The following is a 23788-nucleotide window of genomic DNA, read 5'->3' as shown; positions in this document are numbered from 1 at the left end:
TTTCTTTTCATATTCAGATAAGGTCTGGCTAATGCCCGGGCTGGGTTCAAGCTTGTGATCGCCCTGTCTCAGCCTCCCAGAGTGCTGGGAAGATAGGAGGTGCCTGGTTTTTCACAAGACCACTGAACCGAGGGTGGCGAAGGGGTGCAGTGTGCATAGGGAGCCACTACTGAGGTCAGTCCTGGAGACTGGACAGCCAGGAGCCCTCAAAGCACCCAGCCAGCCCTGTTCAGTACACTGGTGTCCCCACCACAGCCGAGGCTGACTCTCCCACTCCTGCCCTCAGGAACAGGCCTGCTGCAGAGAGCAGCCTATATTTGCTATTGCACACATACGAGTTCTGCACTCACTATTTCCATCAGCTCCATCACTGAATTTCCTATGTGAAGACATGGATGAGTTTTCCCAAAAGAAAAGGAAGCCAACCTTTCTTCCTATTCATTTTTCTGCTTCAAGCATCTGTTGTGAGCTCGGTGAGTCAGCTTAGCGAACACAGTAAAGTGTGGACAGCTTGTCCAGTCCTCCACTGTTCCTGGAGGGCAGGGTTTTAGATTTTTAGACTGACAATTTTCTGTGGCTTTTTAATCATTATTTTTGTACTACTCAGAACAGGTAGAGGACTATGAACAAGGCATAAATATACCCACTTGTACTCACAAATGCCTCTATCCTCCCAAAGTGACGGGGTTGCCACAAAGATGAAGCCTGGGAAAACTGTAAAGCTGAAAGTAGTTCATACTGAGTTTATCTGGGGGTTAAAAGAAGGTTGTTCATAAATTTCTCCATTCCCAAAGGGCTGTGGGTTAACAGCTACTCTGTTCTCCCGGAGGCTCCAGTCTCGCCAAGAGTCAGTGAGAACCAATGTCAGATATCCTCCATGTTGGGTGGTCAGAATCCACAATGTGTGTCCATGGGCACTTGAGTCTCTGTAATGGAGACTCAGACCCACCCAACCCTGGCATTCCTGGAGCAACTGCTTGGGACCCGCAGCTTCTACACTCTGCATGGGTGGGAAGGCCCAGGGAGAAAGGGGACAGGATAATCAAAACAAAGATGAGTGCTCTCCAGATGTGGCTGTGTGGCACAGACTCTGCACTCGTTCCTGGAAACTCATCAAAAAAACCAGTGAGGGGAGAATAGAAATGTACTTTCCAGTTGTGCTAAATACTTGGAAGAGACATCCGAGCATTTGACAAGGCTGCTAAAGGCAAAGTTTTGACAAGGCTGCAATTATGTTCATGTAAGGGTCACAAAGGCAGTGCAAATAAAAGCGATTGCAGTGGTTCCCTCCACAGAATTTAGAATGCACCTTGAAAAACAGACTTCTTAAAAGCTAGCAAGACATTCTGTATGGAAGACACACACAGCCTCACGGTTGAGTGAGGTTCAAGAGGCACTCTATATTGGGAAGCAGAGAAGCCACCCAACCCCTACACCCTATTTCCATGGAAACAGACACAAAAAGGCTACCTGAAGAATCCACACACTTGCAGGAAGCTCCTTGTCTTTGTAGAAATGGAACAGAGCCTTTGGGCTCTGTAGCCACTGATGGCATCTGGTCCTCACCACCAACATTACCTTCTTACAGAACTTGATCGGGACACCTGATTCATTCTGGATGAGCAACCGTCACAGAAACAAAAACTGAGCACAAAAAAAAAAAAAATCTGTAAGAGGGAGACTGAGAGTTGCACCATTACTAATGAAAAATTCCAAACTGCCAAAAAGATGGTGAAAAGAATGACAGTATCTTTGCCACCAATTCCAAAATGCCTAATAAAGCAAGTCCCTCGGTAAGAAATACTATACAGCGAAGCTGTTGGAATTAGGGATGATATGGCTAGATGCCAAAACAATATGAATTGCAAGCTGGAAGATCTTAAAAAGAAATAGATGGAAAATTGTAACTATCAGACAAATGATTTTTAAAAAGCTAGAGAAAACACCAGGAGAAATTGACACTGCCCCAAATATAATAAAGACATAAAAACATAGACAATAATACAACTACAAGAAAAAAAACAGTTAAAAAGAATTAAGGGAATTATATTAACTAGAAACACTGGAAAAAGAAATTCATGTCATTAAAAACCCTGAAGAAGGAAAACAAAATACTAAGAAACCACCAGGTTGTTAAACTTATAATACAAAAAAGGGTTTAGGTTGTAGTCCAGATCTAAACCAGTCTTCAGGAGTTTCACATGTTTAGATAATGTGGGCTCCAAAATCCCTCCCCTCCCCCTGTGGATTTATCCCTTGAAGAGCTCAGTAGTGCATGCAGTGTTAGGAGGCCAGGCCTGGCTGAAGGGGATAGGTCCCTGGGGTTGGGACCTGGAAATACATATTCATGTCCTAGGCGCCTCCCTGCCCTCTCTGCTTCCTGGCGGCCATGATATGAGCAGCCCTTCTCCTCTAGGCCTTTTCACCATGCCCTACACTTCCCTGGAAGCCAGCCAACTATGAACTCTTAAAAAAATCAGTCAAAATAAACTTTTTCTCCTGTAAGTTGTAGATGTCAGGTATTTTGTCTCAGTGACAGGAAAGTGACTGATTAGGTTTCCATAAAAGAAAACGTAAAGTGACAAATTCAAAAGACTCATTTGTTTCAAGGAAAACTTTCCTAAAGTGATCAACAATTAATGTATTCTGCTAAATTTACTGAATTTTAAACTTACTAGAAGCTGGTCAAAATTACCAAGTTAGATGAGAGAAGAATATCAAGAATTCTCCATAATAAGGTAAAGTCCAAAAAATGATAGATCTGTTTTTACAAGATCTTTAAGGAATGTGTGAGCAAAGGATTTCATACCCAGCTGAGATATCTTTATTTTCGCCTCATTCTTTCCCAGGCCTGGGCGTTCCTCAAGCCTAACCAGGAAGGCGGATCAGCCATCAACATGCCAGTCAGGGGGAAGATGGCAAAGCCTGTCAGGTCACTGGGCCAGGCTCCTGCAACCAGCAAGTGGCAAAGCTGGCACCCAATTTATCACATCCAAATGCCACCAAGTGTTAAGGGCTGTGTGTAAGAACTTGTTATATTATCTTATGAAATCTTCATAAGGAAATAATTGAGAACAAATTTCAGCCTACTAAACGATGACTAGTAAATTACAGTGAAAGGGTTAATAGTCAGCAGTGAATACCTTTTCCAGTCAAAGAAAGACTAAAACAAAAATGGAAATTAAAAGTACGAACACATTTTGGAAATTTCATATTCCCTGAAGTGTAGTTACAATGTGACAAGTAAATGGATGGGGTATCATGGGAAATGAGTCAGGGAGAAAAATTAAGTTGGGGTAAGACAAAACCAAAGGCTAATTTTCTTTCATATTGGCACATGGAGACAATAAGTGCCTTTAATGGTGGGAAAGATCAGTACATCAACAAATCAACTGAAGCTGCACCATGGAGAAGAGAAAGTACATGATGAAGTAAGAGCAAATACTTTGCTTTCATTTCTCAAAGGACTGATGTTTTTTATAGCAGTTGGAACTATAAAGCAACCACTGGGACCGTGATAAAGCATTACTAAATAGTAGTTCGAAAAGTAAAATTATAAGTCTAAGAAAAACAAGGCAGAAGACCCTGTGGTGGGGGGAGCAGGGAGAGGACCAGGAAAAGGAAGGAAGGAAGTCAGCCAGCAAGGTGTGGCCCCGGAAACAGTTCTGACCTGTGCTTTCCAGCCTCTTTGAGAGGATACTCAGATCTCCGCAAATATTTGATTGTCGCATTCCATTTTCTGCAGGTGGCACTCCTCGGTTTACATCTTAGTAACACTGGTGATCAGTGCCTTACCTGCGGCTGCCCCTATTAGCACAGCCCAGTGAGCTCAAAGCCACAGATGTGAGCAAGTGGGATCAAAGTGGTTCTGCGGGAACAACACACAGAGACAGGACGCTGGACTCTCATTTCAGTGTGGGATGGGGGAAGATTTCTGGGCCCCCTTCCCACATGTCCCTGGACCCCCATTTCCCTCCTCCCCATCACCCTCTCCCGCAGCCCCGACTCCACCACCACTCCGCTTGGTCCTCTGCAACCCAGCAGAACAACATGGCAGGGCCTAGCACGGAGCTGCTGGTACCTGGGGCCTCCTGCTTTTTCTCCCTGTGCTCTCTCTGACCCTTCTAGTTTCTCATTTGGGAATGTCATGGAGAGGGCAGGGCGCCCAGTGTACCTACACCTCTCCGAATATAATGTCACCAACCTCAGCCCATCCTGGCTTTCCACACCTGTAGGTGGAAGGTCATCCTGACAGTCAGAGTGGCCCCCAAACAGACAGCCTGCTGCTCAGGGCTTCCAGTCAGCTCACAGAGCTTGCCACAACTGGGCTTTTCTCAAACCTAAACCAGGTAGGCAGACCAGCACCCAACATCCCATTCAGACGGAGGAGGGCAAAGCTGTCAGGTCACTGGGCCAAGCTCCTGCAACCAGCAAGTGGCAAAGCTAGGACCCAATTTATCATCCTGAGTCTGGGAATCTACAGGGACCCCAGGAGGTCAAAAGAAATCATGCAATCTCAGAAGCAAGGCTCACACCTGGAGTCCTGTGTCTGTAAGGAAGCAGGTGTCAGGGCTCGAACTTAGGCTTCTAGGTCATAGCATTCCTCCTTCTCAAGGAGTCCTCCAAGAGCTTGCTTGTTGGGCGAGGGAATGAAACCAGTAGGGATGAACTGCTCTCGCCATTCCCAGAGCCTCTGTGTCTTACGGTCTTCCTTCCTTTTCTCTCCTGTCTTATTTGCTTCCCATGTTTCTGGGACAAAACACCCGATGCGGGCAACTTAGGGGAGAAATTTCTTTTGGATCCCAGTTTAGTCCATGGTCAGCTGGCCCCAAGACAGAAACAGCACAGTGGAAGGGCCTTGGTGCAAGACAGCCGCCCACATCATGGTGGCCAGGAAGCAGGGAAGACAGGAGCCTGGGGTTGGGGGATACACACTTCCAGGTCTCATTCCTGTACCACCTCCAACCAGGCCCCGCCTCCTAACAGTGCAGTCGGTAATGAGTGGATGAGCACAGCACCACATGGTCCAGTCACCTCCCAAACACACCACCTCTGAACTGAGGCTTTGGGGGAACATTCTATTCTGGACCCATGAACCAGGACACCTCACTAGAGCTACAAAGGCAACTTAAGGGACTCCATGAAACTGTGACTGTCTGACACACAAGTGTCTGACACATCTCTGCATCCCTCCCAGCACCTGGGAAAATCATGTCCAACCACAGCTATGAAAAAAAGTGTTTCAAACAGATGAAAAGAGGAAGACCAAGTGTGTGAATGAATGAGCCACCCCTGGCCAGAGGGTGCCGTGTCTCCAAGGGAGTGTGCTTGGAAAGCTGGCCAAGGTCACTCGTCATTGAGCAGAACTGTGCCACAGAAGAGAAAACATTAAGCACTTGGCCCCCAGGAATACCCCACACTTCCATGCTCCCACATCCTCAGCTTAAGCAGTGCTGCTAAAATCCAGGTGTTGATCGGACACAAGAAAACATGGCAGACTTTGCAACACAAAGGACGAAGCTGCCACTGAGTGAAACGGCTATCACACAGACCCCTTAAATTCAGGGGTAATCAACCGTTCTTGGAGGAGGGCATTGGAATGAAGGGCATGAAGAGATGCTGAGGCCTTGCAGAAGAAACATGAGTCTCACTTTCTTCAGCTGTGCTGCTAAAGTTCGAGAGGATGAAGGACATGACGCAGTAGGGACTGGGACACAAACCTCAAGGGAGGCGTCACTGCAGCTGCTGCAGAGAGAAAGAACGTGCAGAGAGTGAGTGACGCCTGGGGTTACCAGGAGACGTCCTCCTCTGCCACATCCTTCTCCCGCTGGAGGAAGAGTCCAGCAGAGAGGTGTGGGGCCTGGGCAGAGGCAGTCACACGCCAGAGGACAGAGCAGGACAGGGGTCTTCCCACAGCTCTGCACTCTCAGGGCTGTCAGGGGTGGGAGTTCCTGCTGAGGAAACCACCCTGGCTAACTGAAAGGGAGAGGCGTTCACCACAGTCACCTGATACAAAGCCCGAGGAAAGGAGGCGGCCAACACGTCTCTTAAGAGAGGCCCTCACCAGTATGCTGTGGATCAGAACAGGAATTTGACATCCTGAGCTCAATTCTCTCAGCCTTTCACTCTCCGCCCATCCCACATGAGTGCCCAGAGACAGACACGTTGCCTCCTGGGTCACCGCTGCTCATGATCCAGCTCCAGGCACTGTGGACTGAAGGCTGAAGGAACCAAAGAGCAGTGGCAGAGACGATGGGCAAAGAAAACCTCTCAAGGAGATTTTTTTTTTCAAATAAAAGGGTTTCAGGGTACTTTTAACTTTTTATTTGCTGTTTGTAACTTGGCTTGTTCTTCAAAGCAATACATCAAATAGCTGAAATGTTTTGCTGAAATACGAAATGCACTGTAGTTCCAGTCATAAAGGTGTCCTTATCCACTACTGTTTGTCAATTAAAAATTGTCCTTTTGTAACTGTTCGCGAATCATGAGATGGATGGAAATATTAGATTTCACCACAAAATCCTAACCCTTACAAACTCTGTGATCTCCAGATAACATTTCCTAAGTCCAATCCCTTAAAAGAACATGGCCTGGGCTGCTGATATAGAGAGAAAGGAGGGGAGGGAAGAGGGAAAGGGGGAAAGGGAAGGAGAGGAGGGCAAGGGGAGAGATCTGCATCCAAGGAAGGCTGTATAAATAGACTTTGTTGCCAGGGACGAACTGCCAGGACCCTGCCTGTGTTTGGGCACTGGACTCTTCGAGACTTCTCCCTCAGGTGCTGGAACACAGCTATCTGCTTTCTGGATGCAGGGCTGTTCCCATGACGACACGTTCTGCTCAGACTGCCCTCCTGAGCGTTTGCTGCCCTGAGAGCAGAGTTCCTGAGAGCTGCCTGGACTCAGGCTCCAATGTCACCCTCCAGGTCCCCTAGGTCCTCTCACATTCACTACCCTCCCTGATGTGCCCAGTGACGCACACACCCTCAGTGAAGTCCAGCAGTCAGCTTCTGGCTTTGCCTTACTCTGCCCATGAACCCCACTCCTGACTGGCCCAGGGGTGCTGCACACAGAGCTTCCCTCCCATCTGAAGGATGCTCTCTCTCTCAGTCTTGCTCCTCCCTGGCCTGAAGTGAGGGCCAGGCCTCGCACTGGCCTCTCGGTGCCTCTAGCTATGCGTTGTCTCCCACAGCCACTGCCACCAATCCTAGAGCCAATGCCATCGAAGCACAAAGACTTAAACCCACACACCCAGTGGGCTGATCCGGCCCCCTGAAAGAATGTGTATCACCACCTCCTCGGGTTCCTAACAGCAAACTGGACGTTTCTTTCTGTTTTGTTTTGTTGGTACTGGGGATCAAACTTGAGACCTTGCACTTGGGAAGCAGGTGGCAGAACCGCTGAGCTAAATCCCTGGCCCCGAACTGGACTTTTCTATTCTCCTCCAAGCTCTCTCCACCTGCAGTCTTTCCTCTCCTAGTGAAATGATGCCCTGGAACCCCAGTCCTGGGGCCAAGACGGGGAGTCTTCCCCATGCCTTCCCGTCACATCCACATCCAGTCTTTGGCCAGTCTGCCAGTTCGGCCTCCAGCATGCAATCAGAACCTGAGGGGCACGGCACAACCTACTGTCACCGCTCTCTCCGGGTCACTCCAGGAGCCTCCTGGAAGATGATGGCTCTGCTCCCCTAAGGCCCCCCAGGCCGCCTCCCCACACCACAGCCTGAGCAAGACCCTTACCCTGTAAGGTGGTGATACACTCCCACTCTAGCTCTCCTGCAGCCCCCAATGGCTCAAGTCACCTACAGCCACACTGTTTATGACTGGCTTTGTGATGACACTTTTTCCCTCTTGCCCCTGTGCATCCTCTACCCCCCTGGGGACCTTTCACACACCCAAAGCCACTCCTACCACAGGGTCTTTGTCCTGCCTGCTCCTTTGTCCTAGCATACACTTTCCCCTGTGTTTGTCTCTCCAATTCAGCTCAGATATCCCCTTGCAGGCTGGGCCACCCCCGACCACATTAATAATCCCAGAGAACCCCAGCCCCCCACCTCCAAGCCTTTCACCCCCACTTTCACCTCTCCAATAGGCTGGTATGTACTGCCTTTACCACTCCCTTCATTACTGCACTTGTAGACTCTGTGTCCCTGAACTCAAACTCGGTGCCACAAGAGCAGGGATGTTTATCTATTTCCTCCCCAACTAACCCAAACCTAGCGGCCGACAAACAGCACATAAATGCCACTGACTGCATGAATAGATTAGTGAATATGGAGCTTGTTCAATAAGCAGTAGGAAGCCATTCAAAAATTTCCACAAGCACGGTCCACGTCCAGGGTGAGCTTTAGAGTCTGTGACTGACCCCAGCTGTGTTCCGGTCACGGAGGCACTTGGGACATCCCGGGGCCCGGGTGTTTTCAAACCACACAGAAAGCAAACGGGACAAAGACAGGTCTCAAGGACTTCAGTCTTCCTAAGAATTAAAATACTTCTTCACCCTTGTCAAGCAAACAGAACAAATGTTTCTGAGGAGCTGTGCCGTAATATCCCAAGCAGAAGATAGAAAGGACAGATTTCATGGCAGCAGAGCCATGCCTGGCATTACAGCAACCCCAGCTCCAGCCAGGCGGTTTCCTGGGGACCAGAATTGATCTTCAAGAGGCGCCAAGACGCCCTTTCATGAGCTCCCTCACAGCCTCCTTTCTGCCCCTGCAAGGCCTGACAACAGAGCCCACGTGGTAAGAGCGTCCCCATCAGGTCAAGGGGAAGAAACCAGATGTGAGCTCCAGCCTCCTGCTGTCCCCACCACACCGCACCCTCCCAAGGGTGCTGATGAGCAGTGAATTCCAGAGCCAGCACCCAGAGCCGGGAGACTATCAGAGGGAAATTTTCTGTAATTCACCTTAAAACAAGCAGCATCATAAAATGCTAACTTCGCCAGGCACCTGGCACTTGAGCTTCCTCAGTTTCTGAGTGTGGAGGAAAACATCTCTGCATGGACCTTGCCAATGGCAGCCATCTTTTGGGGGCTGTCACCTCTAAGAAGATGATTTTGGATCATTTTTTGCAATGGTAGAAATGTTCAAAGCCCAAGTATCATAGCTTTGAAAAGAAAGAAAAGCTTTTCCTGTAAGGAAAGAGGCAAAGAGGCTGTCACCAATGACCTGCCCAGTGAGGCGGTCTCTGGGAGCGAAGGACACCTCAGTTCTCCCCAACACCAATGGGTATCTGGCCGGAAGGAGAGAAGAGGAGGCATCAGGGAGAAGAGTGCACTTTTCCTGTCACCCCCAGTGGCCGCATCCAGCCAGGCCCTGCCTCCTAACATCATGGTCAGCCACGAACTCATTTACTGGGAAGCCCACAGAGGAGCACAGTGCTCATGGTCCACCACCTCCACACACAGGAGGCTTTGGAGGGACATCTCAGATCTCAAGCCTAACACCATCTGCCTACCAAAGGGAGAGGGAGTCACACTTTTACCCGGTGAGCCACTGCTCTACCCTGGCAGGGCAGGTGGCATGTATGCGAGCTGTCCCCTGCAGGGGATCCCTGAAGGGCAAGCATCTGTCCCTGTTCTCATGGCTAAGATGACACTCAAATCTGTCTCTTTAGTAACCCCACGTTCCACTGTGCCCTCAAGAGAGCTTCAGAAGGTGGCATCAGAGCCAGCAGGCAAGACAGCCAGAGACCCACAGCCTGCATCACACACGTACAGCTGCAGCAACAGGATGCTATAAGGACAACGTTCACCACGAACAAAGGAAGCAGCCTAGAGCGGTGGGCTCCCCTCCTCTGATACACCAGCACCCGGGTGCCCAAGCCTATCCTCAAGGTCACAGAGCCCCGGGGTCCACAGCCTCAGATGCTCCCTGCTCTGCCCACCCTGCACTACCCAGTTGATCCTCCAAGTCCCTGTATGCAACGCTTCCAGCTCTCAAACCGGACTTCCCGTTCTCTGCTGTTGCTGTAGATGACTCTGGCCAAATGGCACAGCTTCACATATCCATGCCCTCAGCCACTTCCCACGTACCGAAAGAACCAACACAGGCTTCCCTGGGACTCCTCAGGACCCTGGACTCTGCACAGCTCATTGTTTCAGAATTTGTGCACACACCCGCGGGTTACATGTAACACTCCATACATGCCTATAGCCACATCATTCACACAGACATAGCGTATGTGTGGCATGTGGCAAATTCAAGTTATGCTTTCTGTAATTTTCTGGGAATTTCTGTAATTATCCTTTCAGTCAGCAACTGATTGGATCTGTGGGTGAAGGTGAGAACCCATGGACACAAAGGTTGACTGTGTCTCAACCACTATATTTCTACCTGAGTAGCTCAAGTATATAAACAATAAACCCCGAGCCATTCAAAACAGAATGGATCTTTTAGAAAGTACTCCCGGGTGATGATGGAAAAGCTCAAAGATTTTTCCCTCAGCACCACTCCCCACAGAGGACCTAAAGGAAGTCTGCTGGCCACAGCTACTCACAGGTCACTGGTGTGGCACGGGTATGGTGCTGCCTGAGCCTGCGTGGTTGGCTCCAGGGCTTCTTGCCCAGTCTGCACCTCAACGATGGCTCTCTCGATCATGTCTTGCAGTGGGACAAAGATGTAGTTATATTTGAACCCGTCAGCTGGCAGACTCTGAGGATGGAACTTCCAGGAAGGGTTTTTTACCAAATCTGTCCTCATGCTGTATAAGATGCTGGTCCGAATCGTGTACGTGACATGGGGCAGCAACCTGAGAGATGCTGATCCGAAGCTCTTGCCAACTGAGGAACTGTTGAATATGATGCCTGGTGGCAGAGAAGTACAGGTGAGCAGTGCCAGAGCTCAGAGAGGGTTGCACGCCTCCTCCTCCTCCTCCTCCTCCTGCTGCTGCTGCTGCAGGAGGGAATCTGGCTCCAGCAAGGCAAAACCAGGCTCAGTCCTACTGGTAGCAAGACTGAAACATGATCCAATTCTCACTTCAATGTACTTTTTTTTTTTTAGTAAAATCATATGGTGGTACCAGTAATACAAAAACATAATTTGTTTTTTACAAGACTTGAAAAATTATACAAGACTGCTCAAATAGGAATCAGTATCTCTTCCCTTGAGTTGCAAATCTGAATGGATGCACATAATCCATGCCCCTGGGCTACCTGTCACTCCTATTTTAAATGTATGGATTGTGTTTTCTGCCACATGGAGCCTTTGAATTCCATGCATAAAACCTGCCACGAACTGAACTGTCTTCCTCCAAAGTGCATGTGATCAAGTCCTCACTCCAGGATCTTAAAATGTGAGTATGTGTGTGTAGACAGGGGTTACTGAGTTTAATAAAGGCCTTTAGGGTGGGCCCTAATTCAGTATGAGCATTCCTTTATAAAAGGGGAAAGTCAGACATAGAGACACAGGTAGATGTAAGGAGAAGGTGGCCATCTACAAGCCTGGGAAAGGAAACAACAGAAGACCATTCCCTCCCAGCCCTCAGAAGAAATCTACAGATGCCTTAATTTTATAATTCCAGCATCCGGAATGGTAAAACAACTGGTTTCTGTTGTTTAAGTCACCAACCCACAGTACTTCACCAAGACAGCCCTGGCAAACCAGTACAAAATCTCAGTAAAGCACGAAGAAAGGGGATGGAGGTATAGTTCAGTGACAAGCACCTGTAGCTTGCACAAGGCCCTAAGGTCCATCCCTAGTATCAAAAGAAATGATAATAATTAAATGTTGATTCAAAAAGAATACAGAGGATTAATAATGGGTTCTAATTGACCACTGTATTTCCTCACCCTCAACCCAAAATAGCACAATACTATGATAAAAATAAAGATGGAGGAAATTAGAATCTAACTTTAGTTATGAAAATTGCTATGTATCATGAGAGATTTAACCATAAACAATGTCAAAAAATAGTAAAAACAGATGCATCCAGTAGCATTATTCTCAGGGTGGTGAAAAGCAGTTAGTCATTATGGCAGGAGACACATCTCTTCATTAATTCCATGTGTACATTTCTGCTTTCTTTTATGTTTTATCTGGAAAGGCTTCGGTTTTCTCTGAGCCAACATAAAACACCGTTAGGGAGAAATATGTGAGATGACAACTATTTGAGCCAGTGCCTTTGTGACTGAATTTGTCTATTACTTACTGGCCAAGAGCTTGTTCTTCTGCATAAGCTTCTGTGCTTTGGACTCCAGGACATCCACTGACTCCATTGCCTGGAAGCGGTCCAGTGACACACAGGAAGAGAGGTTGACCAGGGCACTGCCCAGGAAATGGAAATATCCAGCCCCTGAGTGGTTGAAGACCTTGTCGAGCATCCCTCCTGAGGAAAGCAAGCAAATCGGAACACATCTACTTCTACTCCACTCCCTACTTTTGTACAGTGGGGCTCAGGCAATTGACTTTCAAAATGAGTAAAATTCCTTTATTAAATAATTATTCAAAATGGAGTCAAAATCTGATCATATGCAAAATTTGCCATTTATTTGCTGAATGCAAGCTCTCCACTTCTCTTATGTGTTCTGTTCAACGCTGATAAACTAAGTAAAAAAATAGCTGATACACAAGAATAAGACAGTGTGTTAACTTTTTATATATGTTCTCTGCAATGTCAATATTCATATGTAAATGGAAAAACATAGTTAACATATGAAGGTAAGACTGCATCACACAGAAACTTTTGACCATGGGAAGAACACAAAATAAAAATAGAAGAAAAAAATCTGAAGCATAAAACACACCCAGGAAAGGAAGAACTCAAATTATCATTATTTGCAGATGACATAATACGCTATGTAGAAGACCCAAGAACTCCACCAAAAAACTCTTAGAATTAATAATGAGTTTTAGCATGTAGCCAGATACAAAATCAACACAGAAAAAGTAGTAGCATTTGTGGACACCAATAATGAACTCAGTGAGAAATATATTATGCAAACAATACTACTCACATTAGCGTCAAGAAAATTAAATGCCTAGGATTAACTTAGCCAAAGAAGCGAAAGACCTCTATAATGAAAACTGCAGTACACTACAAAAGGAGATTTAAAAAGATGTCAGAAAATGAAAAGATGTCCCCTGCTTGCGGATAGACAGAACCAATGCTGTCAAAATGGCCATAATTCCAAAACAGTTCTACAGATTCAATACAACTTCAATCAAATTACCAACAGCATTCACCATGGAACTAGAGAAAACAATCCTAAAATTCATAAGAAACAAAAGATCCCCACAGTAGCAAAAGCAATATGGGGCAAAAAGAACAAAGTACAAGGCATCATAATACCTGACTTCAAGCTATGCTACCTACAAAGTAACAGTGATAAAAACAGCAAGGCACTAGAACAAAAATAGATACATGGATCAAGGAAACAGAACAAAGGATACGGAAACATCCCCAGACACATTCAGCTATTTGACCTTCAACAAAGTGGCCAAAAACATACACTGGAAGAAAGACAGCCTACTCAACAAATGATACTGAGAAAATAGTCTGTTTGCAGAAGACTGAAGCTGGACCCATATCTCTTACCATGTACCAAACTAAAATCAAAATGGATCAAAGATCTAAAAATTAATACAGAAACAATAAACCTACAGGAAGATAAGATAGGTAAAACATTTGAAGACATAAATGTAAGCAAGGATTCCAACTGCATAAGAAATAACAGCAAGAATCAACTAATGGGATTACTTCAAATTTTAAAACTTCTGCACAGCAAAGGAGTGAAGAGAGAACTACAGAAGGGGAAAAAATTATCAACTATTCCTCATAAAGGAACAAAAAAGTAAAAGACCCAACTAAGAAATGGGCAAGTGACATGAACAGATACTTCTCAGAAGAAGAAGTACAAATGACCAACAAATATATGAAAACATGTTCAACATCTCTGGCCATTAGAGAAATATAAGTTAAAACAATGCTCAGATTCTACTACCTTACACCAGAAAGAATAGTATTCATCAAGAAATTGAAGAATAACAAATGCTGGTATGGTTGTGGGGGAAAAATGATCCCTCCTACACTGCTGGTGGGAATGGAAACTAGTACAACCACTATGGAGATCAATATGGAGATTCCCCAAAGAACTAAAATTAGAAATTGTATATGACCCAGCTATTCCCCTTCTAGGTATCTGCCCAAAAGAGCTAAAAACATCATATTATGTGATATGGGCACACCATGTTTACAGCAATACAATTCATAAGAGTTAAATCCTATAAGCTGTCCTGTAAGAGTTAAATCCTGTATGTCCAACAACAGGAAAATGGACAAAGAAAATGTGGTATCTTCATAATGGAATACTATTGCACAATAAAAAAGGATAAAGTTGAGACATTTGTAGGAAATAGATACACCTAGAAAATTAAGTGTTGAGTGAAATAAATCAGATGCACGAGTTTAAACCCCCTATGGAATCTCTCAATTGAGTAAAGCAATGCACAAACAAAGGAAAATAGAGCTTGGACAGCAGGAAACAAGAGGATAGATCTCTTGCAAATAGGAAGGCATCCAGGAGACCACGTGCAAGGGGTGAGAGGGAGAGCAAGGGGAAGTACGGAGATTTAAGATGTGTCATATACAGGTACTAAATACTCAACATGAGCATAAATATCGTATGTCATAAACATGAGCATAAAATAACAACAACAAAGAGAATGAAAATGGGAAAAGGTGATTTTGAGGTGGAGGGACTGGAAGAGGGTAGGAAGGGGAAGAGGATTAGGAAAAGAGGCAAGCTGTTTTATGAACTCCCCAAGATGAATATAAATTTTGTGTACTGTAAATATTTCCTAAAATTAAAATTTTAAAAAGAAAAGAAAACACCTAACAGCAAAAAAATATACATAGATGTATGACAACAGGAAAAGAACTGGGCAACTACTTAACCATGGTTGACTTGCTAAAGACAAGGTAAATGTAATGTTGAATTTTCATTTTAAAAATGTAATAAACCTATGGTAAGTACTACTGAGAAAGAATCTATTGCAGAGAATTCAGTGAAAAAAAAATACTGTATCTACCTGGGGTTGAGTAATTCTAAACCATGCTGACTTAGTTTATTTCTTGTCACTGAGACAAAACACCTCACAAAAGTTAAGGAAGGAGAGGTTTATTTTGGCTTACAATTTGTACAGGTTTCAGTCCATAGTTGGCTGGCTCCACAGCAGGTCAGCATGGAAGATGGGCATGGCAGAAAAGAAACAGTCTATGGCGGGGTAGACAGGGAATACCTGGCCTCCCTTTCCCTTTTATTCCATTCAGGCTACAAGCCTAATGGTTGGTGCCACCCACCCAGAACTAAGCAAAACCAAATGGTAAACTGATCCAGTTATCACACACCCTTAGTCCATATTCCCACATAAATGATCCAGCCTCCTCCAAAAGTTCCACATATGAGCGCATGAGGCTTTGAGGGGACATCTAGATATAAGTCATAACAAATGCCTTCTCTGAAGTCACTTTATGACATTAATTTTTCAAAAACAATGATCACAGTGTATTTCCATTCAGGAAACCCCATCCTCAGACTATGGACTATAGTCTCTGTCCTGCATTTGTGCAGTAAATGAATGTTGGCAACATCTGGGCTCTGCAAGCTGAACTTGAAACATTTTTCAGGGAAAACCACTGAGGATGCCTTGGTACTTCTGCTTGGGTTTCAGGAAGGAGTTGAGAAAACCAAATGACCTGGAGAAAGGCAGTGTAGGGAGGGAGAGCTACAGGAGACATGACAGGAGCCATGGAAGTGGACAAGAACTGCTTCCTTAGTTTGCTGTGCACAGGTGCTGCCTAGGACCTACCATCACAGCCCGAAGCCACAAGGTCACTGTAAGGACAAGTGTGGTCCCCACTCTAATGGTATAAGAGGAAGCTGCACACCTAGTGGCTGGGGTTTGCACAGCAGATCCAGAGGATTTCCCTTTTTTCAACTCGGGATTTTATAAAGAATTGAAAAGAATGGAACATGAATTCAACATACCACATACACAGAAGCCCACAGCAGATCATAAAACCATGCAGACAAAGTCATCATGTGAGGCACTAGTGATCACTCTCTTGGCTATGGCGACCTATTCATTCCAGTTAAGCATCTGGGAGACCTCAGCTTTTGGCCCTCAGGAGAGCTAGGCTACAGCTTGCCCACTAAGAAGAAAACAGTTCAAGCCAGAGTCCCCAGTGCCAACAGAAATATTGACTGGCAGTTTTCATCTCTCCCCAGCATCACAGCCAACAGTGTCTAACATTTACAGCAGGAAAGGACCTTCGACTGCTGCTTTGATGATGCAACTGGGGAGGAACTAGAAGTCAGGGTCTTCCACTTCTATGTGCCCTGAGCCCCCCAGCTGGGAAGGAGTTTCCACAGTGAGAGATGGGGTGGGTGCAGGATCCCAGAAAGAGCATTGCAAGTCCCTTGGAGCAGTTCAGAGTCTGGGCACCAATGGCCTGGCCTTGGCTTTGACCTGGGCCTGAAGGACCGAATGGCCAGTGACTAGATATGGCTGCCATATGATTCATAGCAGAGAAGACAAGGCCCATCCACTGGGCCATGTGGTCTGAGGGCCACAGCAAGTGCAACATCAGCTGTGGATGCTCTGTTCTCACCCTGCCCATGATGATGGACAGATGACAACGTACTCTATCGTTGTGCAGGTCAGATGCAGTGAAGCGTGAAGAACAGCTGGTGGCCACCAAGGCTGGGGCAGGATACCCACTCAATGTGGCATTGTATTCTAGTTATTAGTGTGTAAAACTGATTCCCAGCAGAGGCACAACAGAGATAACACAGCCCATCAAAGCAATGCCCTGGGTAGTGAATGGGCTCCAGGTTTCCACACTCACCCCCACCCCAGCCAGGATGGAAAGCCGGGACTGTCTGTTGTGGAGATGTTGACCACAGGGGCTGCTGCACCTCCAGCGTAGAGTGGCTGGTGCAGGGGCAAACCCCACAGCCCAGCTGTAATATTTTCTGGTCCACTTTCTCCAGCATGACATCAGGTGTCTGGATCAGACCTTGCATGTTGACCTCAGTGGGCAGTGCTGACCTGTGCTGTGCCAGGTCACAACTCTCCAGTGTTCCCACTGCAGCCACAGGAGTAGGGGGAGGTTGAGGAGGGGAAGGCTGGAGGGAGGGGGAGGCGAGGAAGGCAGAGAGGGGAGGAAGGGATGAAGGGGAAGCAGAGGATAGAGGAGGAGGAGGGACTGGAACAGGGGAGGACAGAGGGAATAGAAAGGGAAGGGAGAGCACAGGGTGGGGGAGGGAGGAAGAGGCAAAGGAGAAAGAGAAAGAGGAGGAACAAAACAAAGAGGAAGATGAGGAGGGAGAGGAAGGAAGAAGAAAATGACGAGGGGGAAGGAGACAGGGAAGAGAAGAAGGGGAGGAGAAGGAAAAGGAGGAGGGGAGGCTGAGGATGGGGAGGAAAAGAAGGCAGAGGAAGAGCAGGAGGAGGGAAGGAGCAAGGGAAAGATCCTAGATGTGCCTGCCTAAGGTGAAATTCTGTGAAATGACTGGTTTGTGGGAGTTATGATGTTGTATTTCACCAGTCCACCCCGCGTTTGCTCACTGTGAAGATTTGTCTCGCTTCACCCCAAATGCTGCAGCACAGCTGAGGCCTAAGGCTGGGCCCTGCATCCTCAGTGGCCAGGACCCACTGCAGCATCTGTGCCTCAGACTCAGGTCCCTCCTGCAAGGGAATGGACAGCCTAGGGTGGAGGACAGGGACAATGGTGAGGCGGAGACACCTGGGGAGTCTGCCAATCCCTCTGCCACTCAGGCTGTGCTCCCAAGCCGCCCCACTGCTATTTATCAGGGAAAGAATGGATCTGTCACATTTCCAGGTCTTCATCTCTATGAGGAAAGCATATGTGTCCACAGGGTCATCGTGAAAATTAAATACAGTTAGGTACACATACACACAGTATAACGATAAGCGACAGGCAGGTGCCCATCAGCTGTCTTTCATTCTCCATGTTCAACTCCACAGGACACCTAGAAACAGAAAACCAGAAACCTCACTCTGCACCATGGGGGACTTTAATATTTTTATGGCGAACTGGGGAAAGTTCAGTTTTATAGAATGGGGCAAACGGGGTCTTTTTCTATTTCATTTTATATGCTGACCATTTGTCATAGACTACGCTGCTTTACAGGTCTGCCTACAAAGCCTGGTTAGACAGCTTTACTGCACAGAACTCCAGATGGCAAACACAACAGAGAATGACCTGACCTCGTATCCTGTGGCTTTTGCTAGCTTCAAGGGAAGAATTCTTTCAAAAGGCTTTAAAAGGCCAGATTGTATATGGTACAGAGGCAGAGAGACACTCACATCATGTGCAAAGGTGGTGTGTGTGTGTGTGTGTGTGTGTGTGTGCGCGCGTGCGCGCACGCGCACATAATCAGCCTGTCTCTGAGGTTCTGCACCTATGGATCCAGCCCATCTCCACCACACATATCGTAATGCACTGCACCTGTTCTGAACAGGTCACCCCCCCACACTTATGGCTTTCCCTGAACAATGCAGTTTGTCATTGTTTACATAACATTCACACTGTGTTGGGTTCTGAGTGGCCAGTGATGAGAGGATCCTGTACTGTTCTGCCACAGTGAGGTACACATTCCTGCAGCACACATTGGCTGTCACAACATAAAACACAGTCAGACATTAGCTACACGCTCTGTCCCTCTGGACACCTCATCTGTGCTGTCCAACCTGGGGAATCAAAGGCATTGTCATGGGGAGATGAAGCACAGAGCAAGGGGAACAGAGCCCTGGAGGCCTGAACCTGGCCCCCTTGCCTTCGTGGTCCACTCTACAGCATGCAGCAAGTCAGTGCAAAGGGCCAGACAACGGGAGGCCTGGAACAGACACAATGCCCAGCCTTAGTGCTCAAGGGTAACAAGGACCCTGCAGCTCACACACAGGTGAGTGAGAGCAACAGAGTACATAAGGCTATGATAATCTGGCTCCAAGATCCAGAAAACAAAATAAGACCACTGCTTCTCCTTCAATAACTGTAACTCAGGACCGGAAACAGCACACATTCGCCACAGGAAACCATAGGATCTGGGAACCTAGTGCACTGCCCCTGAAAACTGTCCCACAAATGGCTCCATCCTACTGCTCAAAGGGAGCAGTCTAAATCTAGACATGAAGACACTTGGGCCCTAACTCATCATGTAAGGCTGCTCTGCACACTGTAGGACGTTTGTAGTAATCCTGGCCTCTCCATATCGAACCCCAGCCAGCACCTCACTGGCCATGACAACCAACATACCTCCACACACTGCCGACTGTCCCCAGGGAAAATCCACCCCAGTGGAGAGTCACTGGCAGGAACCGGACACGGCAAGTTCGGTCCATATGTAAGATTCTCAGGTGGAATTTAGTTTTACCCAATATTAAAGACAGAATTCAAAATAAACTAATAACAAAAAATAATAGCAATGATTTTTAAAAGCTCTAAAGATAGAAATGACATTGCTTTTGAGGGGGAGGAAAAAGAGAAAGAGAGAGCAGAGGAAGAGATGCAGAAGGGGAGAAGGAAGAGGAAGAAGAAAAATAGAGGAGGAGGAAGAAGCAGAAATTTGTGGCATTAATTTAAAATTATCAATAAAGGGAATAAGGGATATTTCTTCATAATTTACAGATAGAACCAAGATTTTGCTGGGTAAAATTATGCAGGAAATCTTTTTCCCTCCAGTGCCTGGATTTTTATTTTGTTTTGTTTTTTCAGGATGACACTGGTGTAGGAAACCCAGAAAACATCCACATAAAAGGATAACGAGGGCACGGAAGGCATGACCTGGTTTCTCTAAACATGCAGTGGCCTGCTGAGGCTGGACGCTGACAGCAGAGGGTTACATGCAAAAGCCAGGAAAGGTGAACTTTAGGAGAAGGAAAACATTAAGCACAGTCCAGCTCTGCACTAAAGAACATGTATCCAGTCCTTACATTTTATGAAAACTGGTCCTGAAATTTGAGGGGAAGCAACCAGGCAGGGAAATGATTCAGTCACCTTTGCAACAGGAAATCAATTGATAATCCAATAATGAATAAGCCAAGAAAGGCTGTGACAAGCCCAACAACCAAGGCTATGATGATGAACCCAAAAGGAATCACTGCGTGGACTTGAAGCCATTCACACTGGTGAATGAAAAGGGAAGGGAGGGCTTGGCTGGGGGACTCGCTCTTAGTCACTCGTTACAAACAACAGAAGCTTCTACAGTGGAGCTCATTTTCACACACAATTTTAAAAATGATGTGGATAGCATGAGGCTTTCTGTGTACATGCCTAGGCTCTTAAAGCACACGTAAATCCACCTGAAAAGGGACTCAGAAGCTTTTACAGAAGATCTCTGTGCTAGGAGTTGGGTAGTCTTTTCTGGCTTATTTCTCTCTTCCAGTGTTTCCACAATAGACACAGGTTGCTTTGTACTAAGCAGAAAGTAATTTTTACAGTTATCTGATGAATAAAATGATATAGTGATTGGGTAAATATTCCCAGGGACTGCAGTGATATAACTTCAAATAGCCAAGTTACTGCAGCCTTGAGATCTGGCTGGTTATGGGATGAAGAAATGAATATAGGACACTAGGCATAGATGTTTAAAGGATTCATGCAGTAAAGTGAGTCAACTCCTGCATAAGTTACAAATGGAGATTTGGGATTTTGGAGGAGCAGTCAATGGTATGCCCCTTGCCTGGCATGCTGGAGGCCCTGGATTCCACCCCAGAACTGCAGAAAAACAAAGCAAATGAAGATCTGCCTCTGGTCTGGGATCAACCCCATCACCCGAGGAAGGCGCCACAACTGCCCTCTTCACGCTGAGCCGTCTCTGAGAAGGCTGCGCAGGTCACAGATGGTAACCACCCACTGCCATCCTCTCCTGGCCGATGGGCAGATCTTCAGTCTCCACAGCTGGGGATGCCAGGAGGAACTCACTTCACAATCTCCAGCGTCCATGAGAATCCCGTAGTCAGGATCCCCATGCACTGTCAGAAAAGATCTGAATTTCTGCCTTTTCCCTTTAATCTTGTAAGAGGTTTGTAGTGAGGAACCTTTCCCAAAGAGAGGCTGGCCAACCAAAGGGCTCTTCGAACAGGTGGGGGCTCACGTGTGTGTCCCAGTGACAGACCCTGCATTAGCAGCAGCACCTGCACCACTGTAGACGGGAAGTAATGGGGTTGATCGTGTGTCCAACAGGAAGTCTCTCCGTACCACATCAGCCCGAAAATTCAAGATGAGGGCTGTTTTAACAAGCTTTTCAGTACTACTTCATTTTAAAATGTGCTTATTTAAGGCAGTAGCATTTATTTTAAAACACAGCTTAAGCAGTCCTAATCAGAACATCTAAAATATAAAGTGCTCCAAAATCTGAAATATTTGGGGTGCCAAAATGAAGCCACAAGCAGAAAAGTCCACTCCCTGAAACTGTTGCATGCACAAAGTCATTAAAATGATTATATAAAATTACCTTCAGGCTATGAATAGGAGTACATGAACTGAAAGGAATATGGGGTGCGGGCATGGGTCCTACCCTGAAGCTCTTTCATTACATATATGCAAGTTGTCCAAACTGAAAATTCCCGGTGCTGTGCATTTCAGACCAGGAATACTCAACCTGTATTATTACCGTTAGGAAGCAATAATTCAACAACTTTTTTCATTAGAGGAAAGCTGTGTGCCTCATAAAGTGCCTTGCCTTCCTCGGATCTCTTGCTCCAGGCGACTCTGAGCCCCTCCATGTGCACAAGCAGAGTGCCAGGTGCCCGGCCCCGGCACTTCCTGTCCTGTCTCCTGGTCCCTGCAGCTGGGAGGAGCCACTCTGGCTCTGTCTCATGTCACTGTTTCTATCCCTTCATGCTGGGTGGTGGGACAGAAACAGTCCACACCCTTCTCCAGATCTCTACCAGGAACTCACTTTCCTGGATGTTAAATAAATGAATCCCCAGCTTCTGGTGGAGGCACAACAAATGAGTGCTAATTGATAGATTTTTTTTAATAAAAATTTGATCTTCACATTTTCAGATCGATGCAACTGCTTTCAATTTACTGTTAACTTAGTAGTAATTTCTTTCATAAGCTTGCTTTGTATCTCAAATTTCCTGCACTCTAAAGTAGAAGTCTTCCTTCTTCAGTGAGCTCTCTACAACACAAGCCCTGAATCTGAAAATCAGAAAACATCCAGTGTGGACAAACTCTTGGCATATTTGGTTCAAGCCTTCAGGGTCACAGATAAGGAAACAGGAAGTGAGAGGAGAAGTGACCTAGCCAAGTCACCGAGCCACTTCCTAGGTGGGAAGGGGTAGGACCCAGGGGACCCACGCACATCAGCACGCTTCCTTACCATAGCTCTGGAGCTCTTCCATGAGTCTGTCCACTTCAACATGCAGCTGGCTTTCTACAAAGTTTCTTATAAATTTGTTTCTCAGGGTTTCCTGAAGGAAAATAATCTGGCTTCATAAAAATAGTAGCATCATGTCTTAGTACTTAGTAATAGTTGTATTAGACTTATTCAAAGGCTCATGACAGCAGAAAAAGACACATAAAGTGAATCTACTTAAAACATGTTCTAGCTGGGCATAGTGACACACACCTATAATCCCAGCACCCAGGGAGCTGAGGCAGGAGGATCCCAAGTTTGAGCCCAGCATGGGCAATTTAGAAACTTAACCAGAACTTGACTCAAAATTAAAATTCATAGAAGGGGTTTGGGTTATGGCTCTGCACAAAAGCCCTGGGTTCAATCCCCAGTATAGCAAAATAATAGTAACAATAACTAATACGAATTCTAAACATAATGAATAACAAGTTAATGTTCAATGAAGTATTTTCCTTGAAAAACAAAAGTAAAACTTAGGAAAATTTATAAAGGAACGGTAATGACACACTAATACTAAAAACAAAGATTGCATTATGACTTGCGGGGGCATGGTTTTCTAATGGAGCCACATGGTGCTCTACTTTCTGGAAGATGCCGTTGTTTCATGACCTTTCCAAGGGCCAGGTGCAAACCATAGCCCACGGTTTGCCGATGAGGTGGGACGGGAGCACCCAGCCCTCCCACTTCCTGGTCACCTCGAGGTCACCCCCGAGATCAATGGTTACTCTGGAGTGTTCTCCAAAACCACTTTCACCAACTTCACGAAAGTCTGCATCTCAGTTCGGTGGTCAGCATTTGTTCCCTTTATTCTTCACAAAAAAATCTGAGAGGGAGGGAGAAGTACGGCTGCAGGGAGGCTCACATGGGGAAGAGCTGGGGACTCGCCACTCCTCAGAATAAACCTGAGCTCTCCAGACTTTGCTTCCCACAGACTGGGCGTGGGCAGCTCTAGTAACCGGCACTAAACCTCTGTGTTTGCTTTTTTAAAAATCTCATTTACCTTCTTGATGGGCACTAGCTATTGGCAGACAACATGCAGGGTACTTTATTGCACGTGATCTCATTTAATTCAGTAACCTCCCCAACGAGGACTTGACAGTTGCCTTCTACTGAGGGGAAAAGCCATAGGGCCAAGTCAGGAACACCACCCAGAGGCACCAGGAGCACAACCAGGTACAGGCTTCACTCCAAATCCAAACACAGACAGCTTTCCCTGAACATAAACCCAGGGCCAAGAAAGACTCAGAATTTAGGAGCCAGGCAGGGTGGTACAAGCCTATAATTCCAGCACTCTGGGAGACTGAAGCAGGAGGATTCCAAGTTCAAGTTCAAGCCGATCTCAGGCAACTTAGTGATTTATCCAGACCTTGTCTCAAAAAAAAAAAAAAAAAAAAAAAAAAACCACC

General features: G+C 46.3%; 1 protein-coding gene across 1 annotated transcript in view; it reads right to left on the bottom strand.

Annotated features, from left to right (window-relative positions):
- Nucleotides 1-23788, bottom strand: part of Abca13 (ATP binding cassette subfamily A member 13) — a 337625-nt gene that overhangs the window by 202555 nt on the left and 111282 nt on the right. Inside the window, exons 30-32 of the mRNA XM_010624894.2 lie at nt 22347-22437; nt 12143-12319; nt 10493-10799 (exon numbers count right to left, since the gene is read on the bottom strand). Coding sequence (XP_010623196.1) covers nt 10493-10799; nt 12143-12319; nt 22347-22437 — 575 coding nt within the window. The remainder of the gene's footprint in view (nt 1-10492; nt 10800-12142; nt 12320-22346; nt 22438-23788) is intronic.

Source organism: Fukomys damarensis, unplaced genomic scaffold, assembly GCF_012274545.1.
Source record: "Fukomys damarensis isolate Sample0158 unplaced genomic scaffold, DMR_v1.0_HiC HiC_scaffold_17, whole genome shotgun sequence".
Taxonomy (NCBI): Eukaryota; Metazoa; Chordata; class Mammalia; order Rodentia; family Bathyergidae; genus Fukomys; species Fukomys damarensis.
The sequence above is the reverse complement of the archived record's forward strand: the minus strand, read 5'-3'. Positions and strand labels throughout refer to the sequence as shown.